At 37.9% G+C, this 20538-nt stretch overlaps 1 protein-coding gene across 4 annotated transcripts in view; it reads right to left on the bottom strand.

The window, feature by feature from the left end:
* MTMR2 (myotubularin related protein 2) overlaps positions 1–20538 on the bottom strand; it is a 135602-nt gene that overhangs the window by 19527 nt on the left and 95537 nt on the right. For all 4 annotated transcript variants that reach the window (XM_066248081.1, XM_066248092.1, XM_066248101.1 and 1 more), the window contains 7 exons: positions 18932–19007; positions 10194–10288; positions 9923–10033; positions 7247–7348; positions 6120–6203; positions 1674–1823; positions 266–454 (listed from right to left, as the gene is read on the bottom strand). In XM_066248081.1, the coding sequence (XP_066104178.1) occupies positions 266–454; positions 1674–1823; positions 6120–6203; positions 7247–7348; positions 9923–10033; positions 10194–10288; positions 18932–19007 (807 nt within the window). The remainder of the gene's footprint in view (positions 1–265; positions 455–1673; positions 1824–6119; positions 6204–7246; positions 7349–9922; positions 10034–10193; positions 10289–18931; positions 19008–20538) is intronic.

Here is a 20538-nt window from a genome sequence, read left to right as displayed (position 1 = left end):
CCTTTATGTAAGCACTATTTTTGATTAGATGATTCTTGTTCCCAACAATCTTGTTAGTTATTATTCTCATTTTACAAATGAGCAACTTATGGTCTAAAAAGACTAAATAATGAACTCAAAGTCATACCACCAAGTAGGAGAGCCTTGGATTAGCATCTACGTCTTTATCACTGAAAAGCCTGAACTCTTTCTACTACACTGTGGCTCCCACCAAACTCAGCTGATTCATGAAACTGTAACCTTAAATAATGGAAAATAATCTCACCTTATTGGCAACAGCATTGACACCTGGCCGGGCATCGAATATGAAGATTTTGTGAGATTGGGCATTGGAGTCCATGATGGCTTGAAGGTATTTTTCATCTTCTTTGCTTCGCTTCCCACTCACTCCTACCATGGGCTGGCTGCACCGAGTGATCGTGGCTTGACTTTCAGGATGAATCCATGATAAAACCTAAAGGAGGTGAAAATGGCAACATACCCTCTATATAGTTATGTCTATAATTCTTCTTAAAAACCTTACTCTATAAAACTGCTTTTTAATTGGATAAGCAGCCTAACCATGAAAAGATATATGAGGCTGCTATCAAATATCATCTTTCTTTCAAGCCAACTCTGGGATGTGGAAAACTTGGTCTAATTCATTAATAAGGTATTGATTTATAAAAGTCATTGATTTTGGGGAAGAGTTATCTCTAGAAAACCTGCATTAAAAGGGAGCTAAGTAAGCCCCACTTTAAAATTTTTATTACTATATCAGCAAAACTGCCTGTCTTTAGAACCTATGGATTTTGTATGTAAAATTATTTGAGCTGATCTTTCTAGCACACAGTAACTCATCAAGATTTTGTAATTTTCTTCTTTCTAGGATTTAAAGAAAAAGAGCATTTATCACCATGACTAAAGAATGTATATTAAGATAAAGAAACATTCAGAAAAATGCAAAAAAAAAAAAAAAGATAAAGAAACAGTAAATAATACAAAGAACCAACTCTGTTTTCAAGTTAAGAATCACGTGAGTCTGTGCACTTCTCTAACACCCATGTCAAACTTTCCAGACACTTCTCTAATCAATCTTTTCCCCAGTATTAGTTTTATTAAATAACCCGCGCTCAAGCTGGCGACCTTGGGGTCTCGAACCTGGGTCCTCCTCATCCCAGTCCGAGGTTCTATCCTCTGCGCCACTGCCTAATTCTCTAATATCCCCATAAAAGACCGCTGCTATAACTATTATTTCTTTTTTATTTATTTATTTTTTTACTGAGACAGAGAGAGGGATAGACAGGGACAGACAGACAGGAACGGAGAGATGAGAAGCATCAATCATTAGCTCTTTGTTGCGACACCTTAGTTTTTCACTGATTGCTTTCTCATATGTGCCTTGACCATGGGGCTACAGCAGATCGAGTAACCCCTTGCTCGAGCCAGCGACCTTGGGTCCAAGCTGGTGAGCTTTGCTCAAACCACATGAACCCGCGCTCAAGCTGGCGACCTTGGGGTCTCGAACCTGGGTCCTCCTCATCCCAGTCCGAGGCTCTATCCACTGCACCACTGCCTGGTCAGCTGCTATAACTATTACTATCCTGCATCCATCCTCCCATTTGTTAATCTCAGTAGCATGTACATAAGAGTACAAAAGCATCTGCAAAGTCTCATCACAGCTTCCCACTCACTGGAATACGGCCCCTGGATCTGAAGGCTGCCACTCTCTTTAATTCTTCATCAGGAATATTTGCTGGCACAACCAAGAGGGCAGGGTATGTATCACAAAGGTCATAGCGTTCATTTATCTTTGTTATTCTCCAGCTTTCATTCGGAATTCCCTATATGTGAAAAACACATAAGACAAATTACTGCCCAACTAAAATATTATAAGACATCAGAACAGAAGCCATGCTATCCAATCTCTATTATCTCCACTATCCAGCGTTAAGTTGTCGGAATGGTTATGGGGCCTGTGGTGACCAGCCTGTTAGGACGAGACATTCTAATGTAGTAACAGGTATTCTTTTTGATGTTCAATTTTATGTTAATAGATTAATTAAGTCATTAAATACTGATTGTGTGCTCAGTCTGTGCGAAGCATACCCAATAATAAGGAAACAATGAGACTGCAAATACTGCCCATCTTAAAAAGAACGGTTTCATTCAGTTTCATTGGATGCTTGATTTTACTTCCATTCATCTATACAAAAATATCTGAGAGGAGAGGCACCACAATGCCATATATATATACAGGGTGGGGCAAAGGTAGGTTCACAGATGTTTGTGTGGGAAATAATAGAATAATTAATAAATACTACTACAAGAATGAAATGTGTTTCACGTACTCACAACTGTAAATCCACTTTTGCCCTGCCCTGTATTTATCACTTATATACCTAAAGTGAATTTTTCACTTCTACATTACAGTACTAGACTATTGCTCATCTAAAACATATTAGAAAAGCAAATAAATAACAGAAGACACCAAAAAGACTACTTAAAACATTTTTTAGAAACACACTGATTATTAAGCTTTAATTGGGTCCTTCAATATATATTATATACATAAACATGCAGAATTTCCTAGTAAGACCCTTAAAATTTTCCACCCTCCATTCTACAGAAAATTAAGCCATTGTATTAAATGGTTGGAATTTTAAATATATATATTTTTTAAATTTTATGAGCTCTGACAACTTATTACAGAAAAAGAAACCATATTATAATAAAAAATACATTTATTGAGCACTTACTAAGTTCAGGCACTATGCCAGTAGCCTTTTTACAAACAAACACAAAAACGCACAGCAAGGCCCTGGCCGGTTGGCTCAGTGATGGAGCATCAGCCCAGCATGTGGATGTCCCCAGTTCAATTCCTGGTCAGGGCACACAGCAGAAGCACCCATCTGCTTCTCCCTCCCCCCTAGCTTCCCTCTCCATTCCCCCCACTTCTGCAGCCATGGCTCCATTAGAGCAAGTTGGCCCTGGGAGCTGAGGATGGCACCACGGCCTGTGCTTCAGGTGCTAAGAAGAGCTTGGTTGCTAGCAACAGAGCAATGTGCTAAAAAGGCAGAGCATCGCCCCCTAGTGGGCTTGCCAGGTGGATCCCAGTTGGGGCGCATGCAGGAGTCTGTCTCTCTGCCTCCTCTCCTCTCACTGAATTAAAAGAAAAAGAAAAAGCCACAGCAAGTGTGCACAAAACGCTATCATCTGCATTAAAAAAATACTAGACATACATACAAAATTTTAGCAGGCATAAAATCTCTGAAAGGATATATAGATAACCAGTCACAATATTTCCTAAATGGAAAGGAACTGAGACGCAGGGGACAAGGCTGGCCTAGAAGGTTATGTGCCTTTCAACATGCTCTTTAGTACCTTCTGAACTCTACACAGAGTGCAAGTATTACCACTTCCAACTTCAAGTTAAAAAAAAGGAATGCTCTGATGCTTTTCTTTAGTCTTAAATTTTATACTGAGATTTTCATTTTCTTCCATAATGTGTTTAAAAAAAAAAAGTCTTCTAACCAAACACTTTTCCACTAGACTTTAGCTTGATTTATTCAGAGAAAAATAAAGTGTCTACCTCTGCAGAAAAAAAGTCATCAAATTCATCTAGTAGGTCAAGAACCATAAGGCATATGATTTAATGTAGAGTTCAATACGCTATTCTGACTGCCACATTTCCCACTTCATAATTCTCTTTCGGCATGCGCATGGCTGTTCATTTACTCTTTAACTTATTTTTTCTCTTCAATAATAATTTACTTCTTTTCTCCGGACACAGTTATCTCATCCACTTTCCAAAGTTTTATGATGAATGCTACTAGAATAGATAGCAATTTCTGCCCAGATTCCCAAAAAAATATTCTTCATTTTTACAATTCTACAGACATTTGTCAGATTGGCTGGTTGCTTTTTCCAGCTAATTTTGACAATGGATGTTTGGGTCAGCAAAAATCGTACAATGCCACTTGCAGAATCTTGGTTTTAGTTGATCCATTTACTTTATATTCTGCTTCATATTTTGCCAACTGATGGTTTTATAACTGAACAAGGAATCTGAAATTTTACTTGACTCATGTGATTAAATAAAAAGCTTTATAATTAAAATGACATGTTTAAAATCTCAATATAAAAATCACAGCTTAATAATTTTAATACCTGAATTCTAGAATAATCTGGATATAAAAATCTAACAATTACCAAGACATAATCAATGTGTCTGTGTTAATGTGGGCAGGTAGCTAGATATTGACGGGGAAAGACGGCAAGGCAGTTGGACATTAAATTCTATAAATTTAGTTGGGCTTGGAAAGCCTGCTTTAGTAAGAAGCTGCAACATCCTATTTAGCTTAGTTTACTAGAAGGCTAAAGTAGTCATAGGCTCAACTGCACATTTAGGAACCCATTGTGCCCTCAGAGTCCAGAGCCTCAGCCCTCCACACTCAGGTTTGGGAGGAATTCCACCAAGGCACTGCCAGTCTGGTGCCAGGGGAAGTGTTTCTGTGCTTCTACCTTAAGGCATGTGCAGCAGAAGCCAGAATAGCGATCACAGAGGCCTGTCAGTCTAGCCTAGAAGAACCTGATTGGTTAGTGGGAGAAACCAGCACAAGCTTCTGAAATTTTAAAGAAACTGTTTGGTTGGCTTAAAAGAAAGCTAGTCTTTCCCAGCCCAAAATATAAACGGACACTTAGCAAAGCACTCTACCTCTCTTCCTGCTTGGAAACAAGCCTGCCTGTTTCCAAAAGCAGCCATGTTGCATGGGCTGCCGCCCTCACTCTCCCAAGTACCAACTTTGAGCACCATTTGGACTGGAAGCTTTGATACGGACTAAGCCATGGCACAGACTAGCTGGACTTTGGTCTTCATCCTGGGCTTAATGAGGACAAGACTGGACTTTTCCCTTGGTGAAACAGAGGGAAAAGAGACATTAAATACCTATCAACAACCTTCTATTTCAACCTGAATAAATCTTACTACAACAGCCTGTTTTTCCAAATGCGAGTATAGTAAAATGCTTTTTATAAGACCCCGTACACAAACCACATCAGAACTGGCATCAGAACCAATACCATCTGCAATTAAATTATCAAGAAAGCACAGTGAACATGTGGAGGTGAAAATAAAGGCTATTTCAGGTAGAGTTTAAGTACTGCAAAATAGGGATTCTTTGGGAAATAGTGTCCTGAGGAAGAATAAGGAGAAAGATACACTCACTGTAACACAGATGTCAAGATTGGATTCAGCTATATCTCTTACTGTAGTAAATTAAATCAGACTAATAAGCATTCAAATATTAAACCAACCCACCTTAGTCATGACTGATAATATTTTATGAAAAAGTGGTCCTGGCTGATTGGCTCAGCAGTAAAATGTCAGCCCAGCATGTGAAAGTCCAGGATTCAACTCCTGGTCAGGGCACACAGGAGAAGCAACTACCTGCTTCTTTAGCCCTCCCCTTCTCTCTCTCTCCCTCTCTCTCTCTCTCTCTCTCTCTTCCTCTCTGGCAGCCATGGCTCGAAAGGTTAGAGCAAGTTGGCCCAGGCGCTGAGGATGGCTCCATGGCCTCCACCTCAGGCCCTAGAATGGCTCCAACTGCAGCGGAGCAGCGCCCCAGAGGGGCCAAGCATCACCCCTGGTGGGCATGCCGGGTGGATCCCGGTCAGGCACACGCGGGAGTCTGTCTGTCTGCCTCCATGCTTCTCACTTCGGAAAAATACACACACATACACAAAAAAGTTACAGGATACCCAAGAGAAAAAATGAGTAAATAATGTTTAATGATATGTAAGAGTATTAATATATAAATGTATATACAACTTTATTTTAAAAATTATTAAACATTTCTTAAGTAAACTGATTTACCTATGAACTCTTAGATCAGTAAAGATTCATTAAAGATGATTGACATAGGCGGAAAAGCAGTTTAAAGAAACTGAAAGGCAGCCCAAAAATCAGGATTAGACTTCATTTAAAATATATGATATATATATATGATATATATATGATATATATATTGATATATATATATCAATAACAAAAACCACACAACTGTATAAAGCTGTTTCCTTCCTTAGTTCATTGTAATAAAAGAACACAGTATATTAAAATTAAAAGAAAAAATACATACCTGCCTTCTATATTCTAAAAGAGGGTCATATAGTTTCCACCCATTTTCTGGAAATACTTCTTTGTATTCAAAAGCAAAAAGAGGCTACAAAAAAATAAAGTTAATAGCTAAAAAGACATTTAAGGAAGCAATGAATCAGAAATGCATCCTTAACAAATTCAGACTTTTCATTTACTTTACCTCCAGTACATTTTGCATTAGTGTCCTTTTTAAATATTTTTCTTTTGGCTTTTGTTTTATGGTTTTGAAAACATTGGTTAATTTTTCCTATTTTTCAAACTAGTAGAAAAGTATAGAGGTCCACCACCAAGACATATTAGATGTTAACATGTCACCATATTTCCTTCAAATGTCATAGGTAGCTATTTTAGGTTTACTTCTAAATAATGCAAGACATTTCACACACAAAAAGATGTCTTCTGATATAATTAGTTTGACATTATAGATATCAGGAGTTAAGCAGCTTTGAAGTTTATGCTACATATTCTAAAATATACTGAGTAAACTTCTTGGTATATAGGCTGCATGCCAAAAAAAAATTTAATTTATATAGATAGAAAGGCAGAAACCTATTGATGAAAAACATTCAAACTTGAGTACTGATTCCAAACTTTATTCCCTTGAGTTAATTACTTACCTACTCCTGGTTTCAACTTTAAAATAAGATAAATAATAATTACCACCATAGGGTTACTGTGGAATTTAAATAATAAAACATAAATGGGGGAGCCTAACACCATTAATAGCACATTGTAGGAACTCAGTTAAGTACCTGCCCTCTTAAAGTTGCTAGACTTAACTGTCAGATCCCAATTAAAAAGAAGATTATGAACCCTAATGAAGATTATATACAGCTTTTCATCACAGGTACACCCTGGATAGAAAGATCATATAATTATAGAAAATCAGTAAACAGAAATGGATCTTGGAAATCAGCTAATCCAGTTTCCTCATCTTATACCTAAAAAATTTGTCCAAGAGATTATGCTAAAACCTTAATTATACATCTGGTTAAATGGCAAAGCAGGATCGTAAATGTAGAGATTCTAGACAGCCTACACAAGTTTCTTTATGCTACATCAAAAATTAAAATACAGATTTTTTTTCAAAGATAAGAAACAGCTTACCAGATTATTAGAGACAGGAAACGCATATTTCATTAGATTCTCAAATATGGATCTTCTCGTTCGCCCTTCAGGTTTATGAGCAAACCGTAAATTTCTAATATCCTAGAAAAGATTTAGGATCCAAGTAATCTATCACTGTTTGCTCATTTTTTTTACTTAATGAACAAATAAGGTAAGTTGGAACTATCTTGTAAAATGCTAAAATCTGTGAATCGAGGATACAAAAATAAATCAGGCATCTCCTGGAGGAAGGAAATTATAACACCTTACTAAGAAAAATAAAAATAAACACCATATACTCTAATCTAGTACAAGGCAGAATTCAGAGGACAGAAAATTTACCACCACTTACGAATTCCAGACAGGTCAGTGAAGGTGGGTACTGGAAATTAGAGACACTACTGTATCTGAAAGCTTAATATCATGACTAATAACATACTGTCAGCACATGTCCCTTCCCTGTGAAAACCCATTTTCTGTCATTAATTTCCCCATTAAAAACCTGTCTTTGTATTTCTGCATTCTCATTGGGCCTGGTGATTATTTTCCTACTTCAGCTTTCTTCCCAGGACTCAATTCACTGGCTTTTCTCCCTGTAAGTCTCCTGCTACTAAACCAATAGAACCATACTCTGCCTACAGGTCTTCCTCCACTCCATGTCTAAGTTCTTCAATCATCTACCAGCAGAAAAACTTTGAACAGCTTGCTTGGTATCATCTAGGCTCTACAGTCAGATATAAAGACCAAGGTTTCCTTCCATTATTTGTCCTCAAGCAATTTTCTATGTTCAGTCTGATTGTAGATATTCATGTTCTTTACTGATATCTTAACACCACTAAGAAAAAAATATGAGATTAAGAATAATTTCGGCCTGACCAGTGGTGGCACAGGAGACTGAGCATCAACCTGGGATGCTGAGGGCCCGGTTTGAAACCCAGAGTTCACCTGCTAGCAGGGGTCCCCAAACTTTTTACACAGAGGGCTAGTTCACTGTCCCTCAGACCGTTGGAGGGCAACCACATACAGTGCTCCTCTCACTGACCACCAATGAAAGAGGTGCCCCTTCCGAAAGTGCGGCGGGGGGGGGGGGGGGGAGCCAGATAAATGGCCTCAAGGGGCCGTAGTTTGGGGATGCCTGAAAGCGCATGGGCTTGTTGGCTTGAGCACAGGGTCATTGGCTTGAGCGTGAGATCATCAACATGATTCCAAGGTCGCTGGCTAGAGCCCAAAAGTCACTGGCTAGAAGCCCAAAGTCACTGGCTTGAGCAAGGGGACACTGTCTCAGCTTGAGTCCCTCCAGTCAAGGCACATATGAGAGGCAATCAATAAACAACTGAAGCGATGCAACTGTGAGTTGATGCTTCTCATCTCTCTCTTCCCATTCCCCTCTCTCCCTTCCTGTCTCTCTCTCTCTCTCTCAAAAAAGAGTAGTTTCAAGACTTCATTTTATTTGTTTTAATCTAGGAAGAACTCCAAATAGCTTTATTATACCCCACCATTCTATAAAACTAAACACAGAAACAACCCACCACAATCTACCTACAGTACATAAAAAAATTAGAACATTTTATTACATAGCTGACCCCAAACAAGAATGCTAGTTAACTCTACCATCGTTTAAAACAATCATGGTCAGGAACCTAAGTTCATATCTTGTTTTTCCTCAGAAAATATCTTTATAACTAGTAGGGATATTCATATGCACTCTGTAGCAACAAAGATCTCTCAAAGTACCACAGCAGAAACCCTACAAATGTCTGGGCTTGCTAATGGTCTTCTACTTAAAATGATCAAGATTTCAATTTCTCTTGTAGTCTATGCTCTATTTACTATTACACTACAGAAAAGTGATCAAGAGACAATGTGCTTGACATATGGTTGACAGTTATTAAACCCAGAGCCATTCTGACTACAATGGAAAAGCAAAAAATACCTACTAACTCATTAGCTTTAATAACAGATTTACAAAACTTGTAGGACTAGCATACAATAGTATCCTGCAAGTTATGCATGCAGTGCTGCTTTTACTGTTGGCACTGCAGATCAGAAGAAAGGAAAAGGGGAACTAGAACGCAGATGTGTGCAGGTGTTACTTAAGCCCCAATAAGCAGAACAGTGGTCTGTAGAAGTGGCACATGGATTAAATATCTAAGACTGTTAAAATTGTAACAATCTAAGTTTTATTCAAGTATCCATGCATTTAAAGAATGCACATCAGACAAGAAAGCAGGAAGGTCGATAATATCAAATTTTCCCAACCTCTGTTTCAGAAGCCAAAAAATTATGAGAACTAAAAAGAGGAAGGACAAGTGATAATGAATATATCATTACCGATTCTTCCATCACAAAGTGCCATGACTTAACTGCTCAGATCCTTATGTTTCTAACATGTAAATTAAAGGTAAAAATGTCTATCATGCTTATTTCAAGATTTTTATGAGGCTCAAAATGAAATAATGAATGTGAAAGTACCTTTTATTGGATCTAAAGAAATTCAAGTCTAATTCATGGCAGATCAGCTATTTATTACACCTAAACATTGTTTTTTTCTACTAGGATGACATTTCTAGTGCAAATCCATTTGATATCTAGAAACCAGTTCCTAAACAGAGGGTCTAATTAATAGAAAGTTTTTCAAACCAAATAAAACTACATACATATTATGATGACATTTACCTTGCAAACAGTTTCTAGTCCATACGAATTTTCACCTCGACTAGAAGCACCACCAATTTTTTCTACTCTACTTATCACACCAAGAGAAGCATCTAAAACAAATGGCGGATCCTAAGGAAGGAAATAAAAAACAAAACTGAGCAATGGATACTGTACAATTATAGCTGATAAAAATCCTAATTAGTAACACTTTAATTAAAAATAATCAAAAATGACTAAAACTGCAAAGAACAGACATGTACACATCAAAATGCAACCCAACAAGTCTTACCCGTTCCATGCTTTTGAAATACAGCCTATAATTCGTGACAGTCAGAGTTCCTCGTACAGCACCAGTGAATGGACATATGTAAGTTACATCTTTGGCTGAAAAGGCAAAGAGTCACATTTTATTATATACTGCACACTACTAAAAATTGTACTCTCACCCTTTCCCAAATAAAACTTAACAGAATTCTGACTGCTATTCGAACTTATGCTCAAAAATCACGGAATCAGTGATTCAAATTAAACTCAGAAGCCAAATCCAAGCTTCCAACCAAGCAGTAAACTGGGAAAGAAATCTAATATAAATGGGAAAGACTACAGAGACAGAGAGACATCCTGCCCCTGAGACAGAACAGAAGGAGATAAAAAAGGCCACTATCCCTCTTGGATAAAACAGATGTGCTAGTTGTAGTGGGTGAAGGGGTGATGATAATGGTGGTTAACAACAGTAAATGTCTCATGTCACAGTCACCAGTCATCTTATAGTTTCAAGATCACCTCCCCAATCTGTGGTCTTCTGGTCAGTCTAGTCTTGCAACATACCTCTAAAAATCCAATACCTGAAACATATTAAGATCAGAAACTTCTGACCTGCTTATATTTATGAGGAAAATACTGTAGGAGAGAAGTGCATATGAAATATAATTCTTAGAAAAGTAATAGTGTAATACAAGGATAGTCTATTCCTGGCAAGTAACTGATGTCCAACTTTGTAGAGAAATAATCACAAGCATTTATTAAATGAGAAATCAATACAGCATTAGGCTTTTTAAAAAATATGCATTATTCACTCAGCTAAAACTACCTCAAAATATTTCATATAGTAAAGCTCATAATGCCCAATACAGAGTTTTTTTACATCATAAAATATTCATAAATGCCTACAATGTTAGTATTGTAGCAAATTAGCAAATAAAGAAATATCTTCACTGTTCTAAGGAAGTAAGGCACAATTAGGAGTAACAAGTTCCTAAGAACCTTTCAAGGGGCTTCTGGGAAAACTTAGGGACATGAAATGCATTTAATAAGGAAGTGCAGCTTCCTCATTTTGCTTTTCAGTCATCATTTTGAAAATGACTGCTTTGTATGGAATTTGAAATGAGATTGATCTTCTAACAAACGTTTCTAACCTTCAAAATACTTCCCTTGGAAATGTCCAAGTATGAGTACCATTTTTAAAATAATTGCTTCTAATATATGTTTCACTTAGAGGAAAGCTTTTAAAATTAAATAAAGCCATCATTACAGAAAGATACACAAACTTACCTTGCACACATTTTCTCACCCTTATGAATTTTTACTTCAACTATGAAAGTTTTTTTCATGTTAGTAAAATCATTTCTGGACTCTGTCCAGAGCCAATTTCCTTACTACACAAGAAAATCAACCTTATTATTGTATTCTATATTCCAATACAGGATATGTCCCTCTTTGTCCAATGTTCTCATTTTACCTTCCCCATTATTCTAAAATCATGAGATAATACACATGAAAGTTGTTTCCAAAACTAAAAGTATTATACAAAGGTTTATACCTATGTTAGTATTATCATTACGCTCTGCTTTGTTCTGTCTACTTTATCTTCCCTCCTCAGGCTGGTGGCAGCTAGTTACTCCAAAGAAAGAGTTTATGCTTAGTGGGGTTTGTTCCAAGTAGACGGGAGACTATGACTAGATACCTTATCAGAGGAAATGATGGTAACAACAACCAGCATTGATAGCCTAGCACAGTGGTCGGCAAACCAGGCTTGCGAGCCACACGTGGCTCTTTGGCCCCTTGAGTATGGCTCTTCCACAAAATACCACGTGCTGGCGTGCAGGTACGCGCCAGGGGTGTTGGCTGGTCGAGGGGAGACGCGACACAAGCGGGCCTCGGGATACGCAGCGCAGGGGAGGCATGCGCGATTCATGCACGAGTTGATTGAGCCAGTCAGTCAACAGTCTCATTGTGCAGTGGTTAGTGCTAGTCACGTCCACAAATCACACACAGGTGACAAAAGTACCTACTCAAAGCATAAAGTTACCTGTATTTTTCCAACCAGCTGCAAATCCTAAAGGTATTTTTGTCCTCAATCAATTTAAGAATTATAATTATTTTGTATTGGTGGCTTTATGATAAAATGAAACATTTTTTAGGTGCCCTGTCTGACATGGCTACAAAGAAGCAGCAAAGAAAAACGGAAGATGAAAACCGTGAATTTAAAGTTGAATTGACCGAGACTTTCGCATTTATTCAAAACTCAAATGGCCTTCCAACCTGTCTTATTTGTCAGGAAGAATTGGCGCATAACAAGAAATCAAATTTGGAGAGACACTTTACAACTAAACACGTGTCATTTAGTACTAAATATACTGTCGGTGATGCAAGGAAGAAAGCAGTTGAGGAACTTCAGAAGAGTCAAGAAAAATCAAGTTCTGTATTTAATTACTGGATGTAATCTTCCAACAATGTTAACATTGCAAGTTTTGTGGTTAGTCAAGAGATTGCTAAGAAAGGAAAACCATATACAGACGGCGAATACGTAAAAAGTTGTTTTATAAATGCATCCATAAAAGCTATTTTGAGATTTTAAGAACAAAGCAGATAGATATTCTTAAAAAATTAAAGAGTTAACATTGTCTGCTAAAACAGTGAAAAATAGAACAGTCAAAATGTCTTTGAATATAACCAACCAGCAAGTCGAAGATACAAATTGGTTTCAGCTTTATAAATAGCAGTTGACAAGTCTTGTGACATAAATGATACAGCGCAAGTCTCACTTTTTGTACAATTTATTTCATCTGCAGGTCCTAAAGAAGAACTTTTAGGATTATTGCCACTAAGAGGTCAAACACGTGGAGAGGATATACCAAATGCTGTAACTGAATGCACTGAAAAACATCATATTCCACTCGATAAAACTGTCTCAATTTCAACAGACAAGGCGAAAAGAATGACTGGCATAAGAAACCAGTTTGTTGTTATTTTGAAAGGAAAAAATTAATCACAAGATACTTACTTACCATTGCATCATTCATCAAGAAGCGCTTTGTGCGCAGACATTTCCAGAAGAAATTTGCAAAGTTATGGAATTGGTGATTATCAACTCCATTATAGCTAAAGCTCTTAATCATCTCCAATTTAAAGAATTTTTGTTGAAATGGAAAGTGAGTATGCAGATCTTCTGCTGCATAACAAGGTATGTTGGTTATCAACAGAAAATGATTTGAAATGTTTCACTTCCTTATTAACAGAAATTAAAGCATTTCTCCTTGAGAAGGGTGTTCACTATCCAGAACTAACAAACGATCAGTGGATCCAAAAATTTTATTTCATGGTAGACCTTACCTCTCATCTAAATCAGCTTAATCGTAAACTACAGGGGAAAGGAAACACAATTTTTTCGATGTTAGAATAAGTTATTTCATTCAAAAACAAATTATCTCTTTTTGCTCAAGATTTTGAAAGAGAAATTTTGATTCACTTTCCAAGGCTGTTGAAACATCACCAAGAAAATAATTCTGATATTGACATTTGCTATTTCAAAACAACACTTTTCTATATGAGGGAAGCTTTTCTCAACAGGTTTCAGGAATTCAGAAACAGCCAAGCCTTTGTTAAAAAAAACGCTTAATGCTACTGTAACAGAATTAAATTTTTCTCCCTTTAATATTGACATTGGCAACTTTGAAATGCAATTGCTGGATTTAAAAAATAAAGAATTATGGAGATCAAAATTTGAATATCTTTGTGCTGATATAGAAATACTGGAGAAAAACAAATGTGAACTTAGTTCACAGCACAAGTGGTCTGCTTTGAAAGACCTGAAGAAGGAAGATATGCTGATTTTTAACACTTGGAATAGTATTCCTGACTCATAAAATCAGCTGAAAAAACTAGCGTTTGCTGTTCTTTCCTTATTCGGGTCTACATATTCATGCAAAGAATCGTTTTCAAGGATGAACCTTATCAAGAGTAAATTAATCCTGAACAGGCGGTGGTAGCACAGTGGATAGAGAGTCGGACTGGGACATGGAGGACCCAGGTTCAAGACCCCGAGGTTGCCAGCTTGAGCACGAGTTCATCTGGTTTGAGCAAAGCTCACCAGCTTGAGCCTAAGGTCGCTGGCTCGAGCAAGGGGCTAATTGGTCTGTTGTAGCCCCCCCCCCCCCCCGTCAAGGCACATATGAGAAATCAATCAATGAACAATTAAGGAACTGCAACGAAGAATTGATGTTTCTCATCTCTCTCCCTTCCTGTCTGTCTGTTCCTCTCTCTGACTCTGTCTTCTCTCACAAGCAAAAAAAAAAAGTCTGACCAGGCGGTGGTGCAGTGGATAGAGCATCAGACTGGGATGTGGAGGACCCAGGTTCGAGACCCCAAGGTCGCCAGCTTGAGCGCAGGCTCATCTGGTTTGAGCAAAGTTTACCAGCTTGGACCCAAGGTCCATGGCTCAAGCAAGGGGTTACTCAGTCTGCTGAAGGCCCGTGCCATGGTCAAGGCACATATGAGAAAGCAATCAATGAACAACTAAGGTGTCACAACGAAAAACTAATGATTGATGCTTCTCATCTCTCCGTTCCTGTCTGTCTGTCCCTATCTATCCCTCTCTCTGACTCTCTCTGTCTCTGTATTAAAAAAAAAAAGTAAATTGAGAAGTCGTCTTATTGATGAGAACCTGGAATCGTGCCTAAAATTAAAAACAACAACATACAACCCTGACTTACCCAAACTTTCCAAGGAGATGCAAGGCCATTGTTCACATCAGTGTTTGTCAGTCATTGTCATAATTTAATTTTATGGATACTTTACAATTTAATTTTATCAATAAATATCATTATTAAGTATGATACCAAGTTTTATTCAATGTACCTATAGTTTAACTAAGACTTCAAACTTTAAGTAAAGTTTATTAAGTTAATTTTAGGGAGCGTTGTGGAGTGAGAGAAGATGTAGTGTTGAGGACTGAGAAAGGTATGTTGAGATGGTTTGGACATACAGAGAGGATGAATAAAAGGAGATAGACGAAACAAGTATACAAGAAGAGTGTGGATGGGAGAGTTGGAAGGGTCGACCTCAGCGAACGTACCTCAATCAGATTGAGGACATTTTTAGCAAAGGCCAGCTTAGGAGTACCCTAATTAAGTTAATAACAATGTACCTACCTATATAGTTTAAGTTTAAAAAATCTGGCTCTCAAAAGAAATTTCAATCGTTGTATTGTTGATATTTGGCCCTGCTAACTAATGAGTTTGCCAACCACTGGCCTAGCACTTCAGACTTTATAAAGTACTTTCCACCTGACTACGTCCTTAATATAAGACCTAGAAGTACCTACATAATTTTTAGATGAGAATTCCAGGGCTCAGAGAAGTAAAACAAATTGCCTAGTGTTTCAGAACCTGTAACTGCTAAGATTAAAACTTGAATGCAGTTCCTCTGACTACAAACGCAAACCTCTTTCCCACTAGAGCAGCCCAGTCTGTCTCCTGTGCCAAAGGCTGAAACAGTCTGGGCTACCTCTGCTGAGGATGGGCCCAGGCCACAATATCTGAACCTGTTACTTCCCAAAACATTCTGTTGACGTTCCTAACACTACTTTAACTTTTTAAAAAATACATAAACCATAGATTTATATTAGACCAACTAAAAATCAAACATCTTTTCTACATATATATTCAACATTACTCTAGCTTTGTACTGTAATGCATTAAATTTAATTTTTGTACAATAATCAAGTCTAGATAGATGATTCTGAATAGAATATTTTATTTAGTATATTAGATATTTGTCTAAATTTTTAATACTAATACTACCTAGTCATAGCAAAGGAGCTTAGACTTACTAATCCTCTCAAATTTTCACTGAGTTTATAAGAGGAAGAATCCATAATAATTTCTGTGAGGCAAACCATAATGACCTTGAGAATACACATCTATAAGGATATAAAATATAAATGTAATACATGAGAACATGCAATCTGTGCAGAAAGCAAGCCAGAAAAAGCATGTTCTAGTACAGAGAAGTTAGAGAGAGAAAGTCATTCAGCTGTGAGATCAGAGAAGGTTCAAGGACACAGGCATGTGAGCTGAGCCCCAATGGCTGGTATCCTTTGGATGGGCAGAGATAGTAAGACAGCACACGATGCAGAGAAAGAACCTAATCCAATATAAAGAAGTGGGAAAGTAAAGTACCTATTTGGACAAAGGTAAATATATAGTCTGGTTCTCTGTAATTTACACTGTATCACACTGTTCACTCCCCAATATCTGCCATCACCACCACCACCCCTACCCCGGTTCCTTTTCTACCATGTAATTAATTACAAAATGTTAGGTGAAGCTATGCTCTTGACCCTGCTACCACCCCAACACTCTCTGGGTTATTTTCCTCCTCTCATTTTTCAACTGATATCCATGTTCTGATTATTTTAAAATATGGGCTTCTAGCCCTGATCTCTCCCCTAAGCTCCTTAGCTATCTTGCCCAGACAGATATCTCCACTCAAAGTTTCTCATAGGAACGTAAAATTCAATATATATAAATATGATACGAAGGGCTCATAAAATTTGAGAGGAAAAGACAAATTCAAGAAATTCTTACACAATTCCTCAACTCTAGTGTCTGAAGTGTGGGATCCCACCAATCACAGATCCACATATTCTAAGTGTCTATCAGCCCAGAGAAGTTGTGGGAAGGGGCTGCAGGCCCCTGGGAGGCCTCAGGGATAAGAGGTAGGGGCTGGAGCTATATACAACCTGTCTGTATTTAGGGAAGGAACTTGATAATGACACTGTTTCCTAATAAATGAAATGCACCAGAAAGAACAGGGGAAAAAAGAAAATTCTCAGAGATTGACTCCTCTGGATCTGGTAACTGACTGGATGTCAAAGTTCAGGAAAACAGCAGTCTGACTCCCCGATTTCAGCCTTGAGTGAATGAATAGATAACTGTTCTTGTTGTTAACTGAGGGAGAGAATAAAAGGAGTAAACTCAGCAATAATTTAGGAGATGTTGGGTGTAGATATCTATAACATACCCACAGGCATGTGTCTAAGATGCAGGCATTTGTTTATATGTATTAGGATAGACATTGACACTAGAAATAGGAGAAGCGCCCATTTGCTTCTCCACCCCTCCGCCGCGCCTTCCTCTCTGTCTCTCTCTTCCCCTCCCGCAGCCAAGGCTCCATTGGAGCAAAGATGGCCCGGGCGCTGGGGATGGCTCTGTGGCCTCTGCCCCAGGCGCTAGAGTGGCTCTGGTCGCAACATGGCGACACCCAGGAGGGTCGCAACATGGCGACGCCCAGGATGGGCAGAGCGTCGCCCCTGGTGGGCGTGCCGGGTGGATCCCGGTCAGGCGCATGCGGTAGTCTGTCTGACTGTCTCTCCCTGTTTCCAGCTTCAGAAAAATGCAAAAAAAAAAAAAAAAAAAAAAAAAAAATTAAGGGATATTTTATCACTTCATATTAATTTTAAAATATTCCCTAATTTCTGTGAGCAGTATATAATACCTAACTCAGTAAGTAGTTCAGCAGAACAATAAAGTAGGGTTTACATGAGGCTGAGTGGGGGCAAAAAAAAAAAAAAAAAAGAGAGACTGTAAAAGTACTCAATCAGTAGTCAAGAGCCAGGAGAGATAAATACCACACCAAGTGTGAAAGAACCAAATGTAATGTAAGCAAAAACAACTCTTTGGGGGTAGTCCCCCTCTGGCTTGCTTAGTTTTATACAAGGAAATGACACCTGCCGGGGAAACTAAGCATTTACTAAGTCCTTTCAAATTTTTAATTGATAATAAAATGAAAAGTGGTTTTACTTGGGCTAGAAAACCATTTACTTTATTCCCCTACTATATTACTTTTTCAAACGCTATGGGTATTTTAAAGTAAAAGCAGGAAGACAAGAAAAGTACTTTAAATGCTTGCTTCTAGTTCCCAGTCCACACAGTAAGTCAATGCTTAGTTTTACAGGCTGGGTAAAGAAAGGCACCTTCATGTGAATGGCTTGCTTTGCAATGGAGATTAAATATTTTCATCCAAAAATTAACCTGAACTACTTCAGAGAAGAATAAAAAAAAGGAAAAGAAGAGAATGTGTCCTAAGAAAAATTACTTGTATAAAGTGACAATAAATAAAAAAATATTGTCATATCAACATGTAAAACATATTTTAAAAGGATTAGTGAGACATGTTGCACTCTTTTATCTGCACTAAGCCTTCAAAATTCAGAGTGTAATTTATATCCACAGCACATCTCAGTCCAGGCCACATTTCAAGTGCTCAACAGCCCTATGTCCGGTGGTACTGTATTGGGCAGCACTAATCTAAGGAGTCTAATTCTTCCTGATGATTAAATTATTCCTTAGTTTAAGTCGGGTACTTAGGGAGGATTAGACAAAGGGTTAAATAGCACTGCTACAGCTCAATGCTCACCTCAGGCCAAAAAACTAAGACCTACAAAGAACAAATTCTGTTCAATAAATGTTTATCTAGACTGGAGAGTAGGTGATTTAATATCTTACCTACTTTCAATGAAAGTAAAGCAAACCAGAGAAGCAGCAGAGTATTCTATTTGTATGTTTCCCAGCAGTCCAAAATGCACCCAGAACCAACAGGCGTCAAGCGAGGCTCCCCGCGCACACTCAGGGGGCATCCCGACAGGAGGGCCCCCCACAGTGAGCTGTGCTTGGTGCGCCAGAAGCACTGAACAGTCCGCGCACTCACACAGTGAGAGGAAAGTCAACAAAAAATGCCATTACAGACCCATGTCTTTAATATTTTCTCCTGGAAGCAAGGGTGGTTCTTCCATTTCTGCTAATTTGTTTGACTCCCTCAGGACCTGTATTGGAAAGGGGAGAAAGGGGCAAGAAAAGAAACATTTTTTACTCAAAGGTTAATTTTTCACTCAAATATCAACCAAATATGCTTGCTCTTTATAAAAAGTTATAACACTATATTACACAAACTACTTTAAGTAAAATCATAAAAACTGCAGTGTTGGCATGTATAACATGTGAAGTTGCTATTTTTCTATGAAGCATTTACTGAGTGCCTACTACATATAAGCTACTATTAATACATACAAAGCACTTTATACATTTTCTCACTGAATCCTTTAACAGCCCTATAAGGGTATAAGGATGGGTGTTATTATCCTCAATCCTAGATGAGGGGGGAAAGGGTCAGAAGTGACAATTAGTTCAAGATCATATAGCTAAAAATTGTCAGAACTTAGATTTGAATTACAATTCTTAGTAAACTACAAAGCCCGTTTTCCTTCCATTAGGCTGTGTCCAAAGGCCTACACTTAACTTACACAAAAATCAAGCTCTTGTGTAGATTTAATGTTTAGAGCATTTGGAAACAATGTTGCTAAAGAATTTGTTGGGAAAAGATACTAATTAAATCCTGATCAACAATGTTAGTGAGCAGTTACCTTATGAAAGATACCACACTGATTCCAAGAATGTAAAGATATAGAAACAGTTTTCACATGGATTTACAACTCAGAGAAAACATACATGTACATGTGAGCGCACACACACACACTGGCCATATGTTAAATCCACCCACTAGCTACCACAAGCCTCCTCAGTCCACCTCTTTCACTCCCAAACAATAATCTTCATTATCAACAATTCTTTACCTCCCATTAATTCCTCAACCTTCTGTGATCTGGCTTTGCTACCTAGCCGAAGCCCTTCCAGGAGGGAACCCACCTGCTCCCTCAATAACCTCATAATTATTAAAGACAATGGACATTTCAGTCTTTATTTTTATCTTTCAGCAACTTTTGACCCTATCTGCACACTAGCCTTGCTAAATATCTCCTTCTCTGGCCATTTTTTTACAAAGATCCTTATACTCTCTTTCCTTAACCTTTCTTGTTTCTCAGAGGTTTACCCATTTTTTACTCACTTCCTGATGATCTCATTCTTTATCTATGACTTCACCTAACTTCAATCTATATTGACAGCAGAGATTTTTCTTGGACTCTAGCTCCAAGCGTCCACTGACTAATGTTCTTCCTCACTAGATGTCTCACAGATACCTCAAACCCAACAGGTCTGAAACTGACCAATGTTCCATACTTAGCAAGTAGCACTACCATCCATTTAGCTGTCTCAGCCAGGTCTGGGGAGGGCCAAGCACTGGTCTCTGAGAGCAGGCGCAAGCCATCTACTTCAACCTTGATTTTGACTAAGGACCAATACTCCTAAAATAAAAGATTCTCAAACATTTTTAAAAAGCTTTTGACTTTTATTTGCTTTAGTTCCAAAAAGCAAATTTAAGAGTCCTCAACAGAAGATTTAAAAAGATGAAAACACAGGTACTAATTGCCTTAAATGACACTTCTACAGACTCTCAAA

This window comes from Saccopteryx bilineata, chromosome 1, assembly GCF_036850765.1.
Source record: "Saccopteryx bilineata isolate mSacBil1 chromosome 1, mSacBil1_pri_phased_curated, whole genome shotgun sequence".
Taxonomy (NCBI): domain Eukaryota; kingdom Metazoa; phylum Chordata; class Mammalia; order Chiroptera; family Emballonuridae; genus Saccopteryx; species Saccopteryx bilineata.
This window is presented reverse-complemented; position numbering and strand designations above follow the sequence as displayed.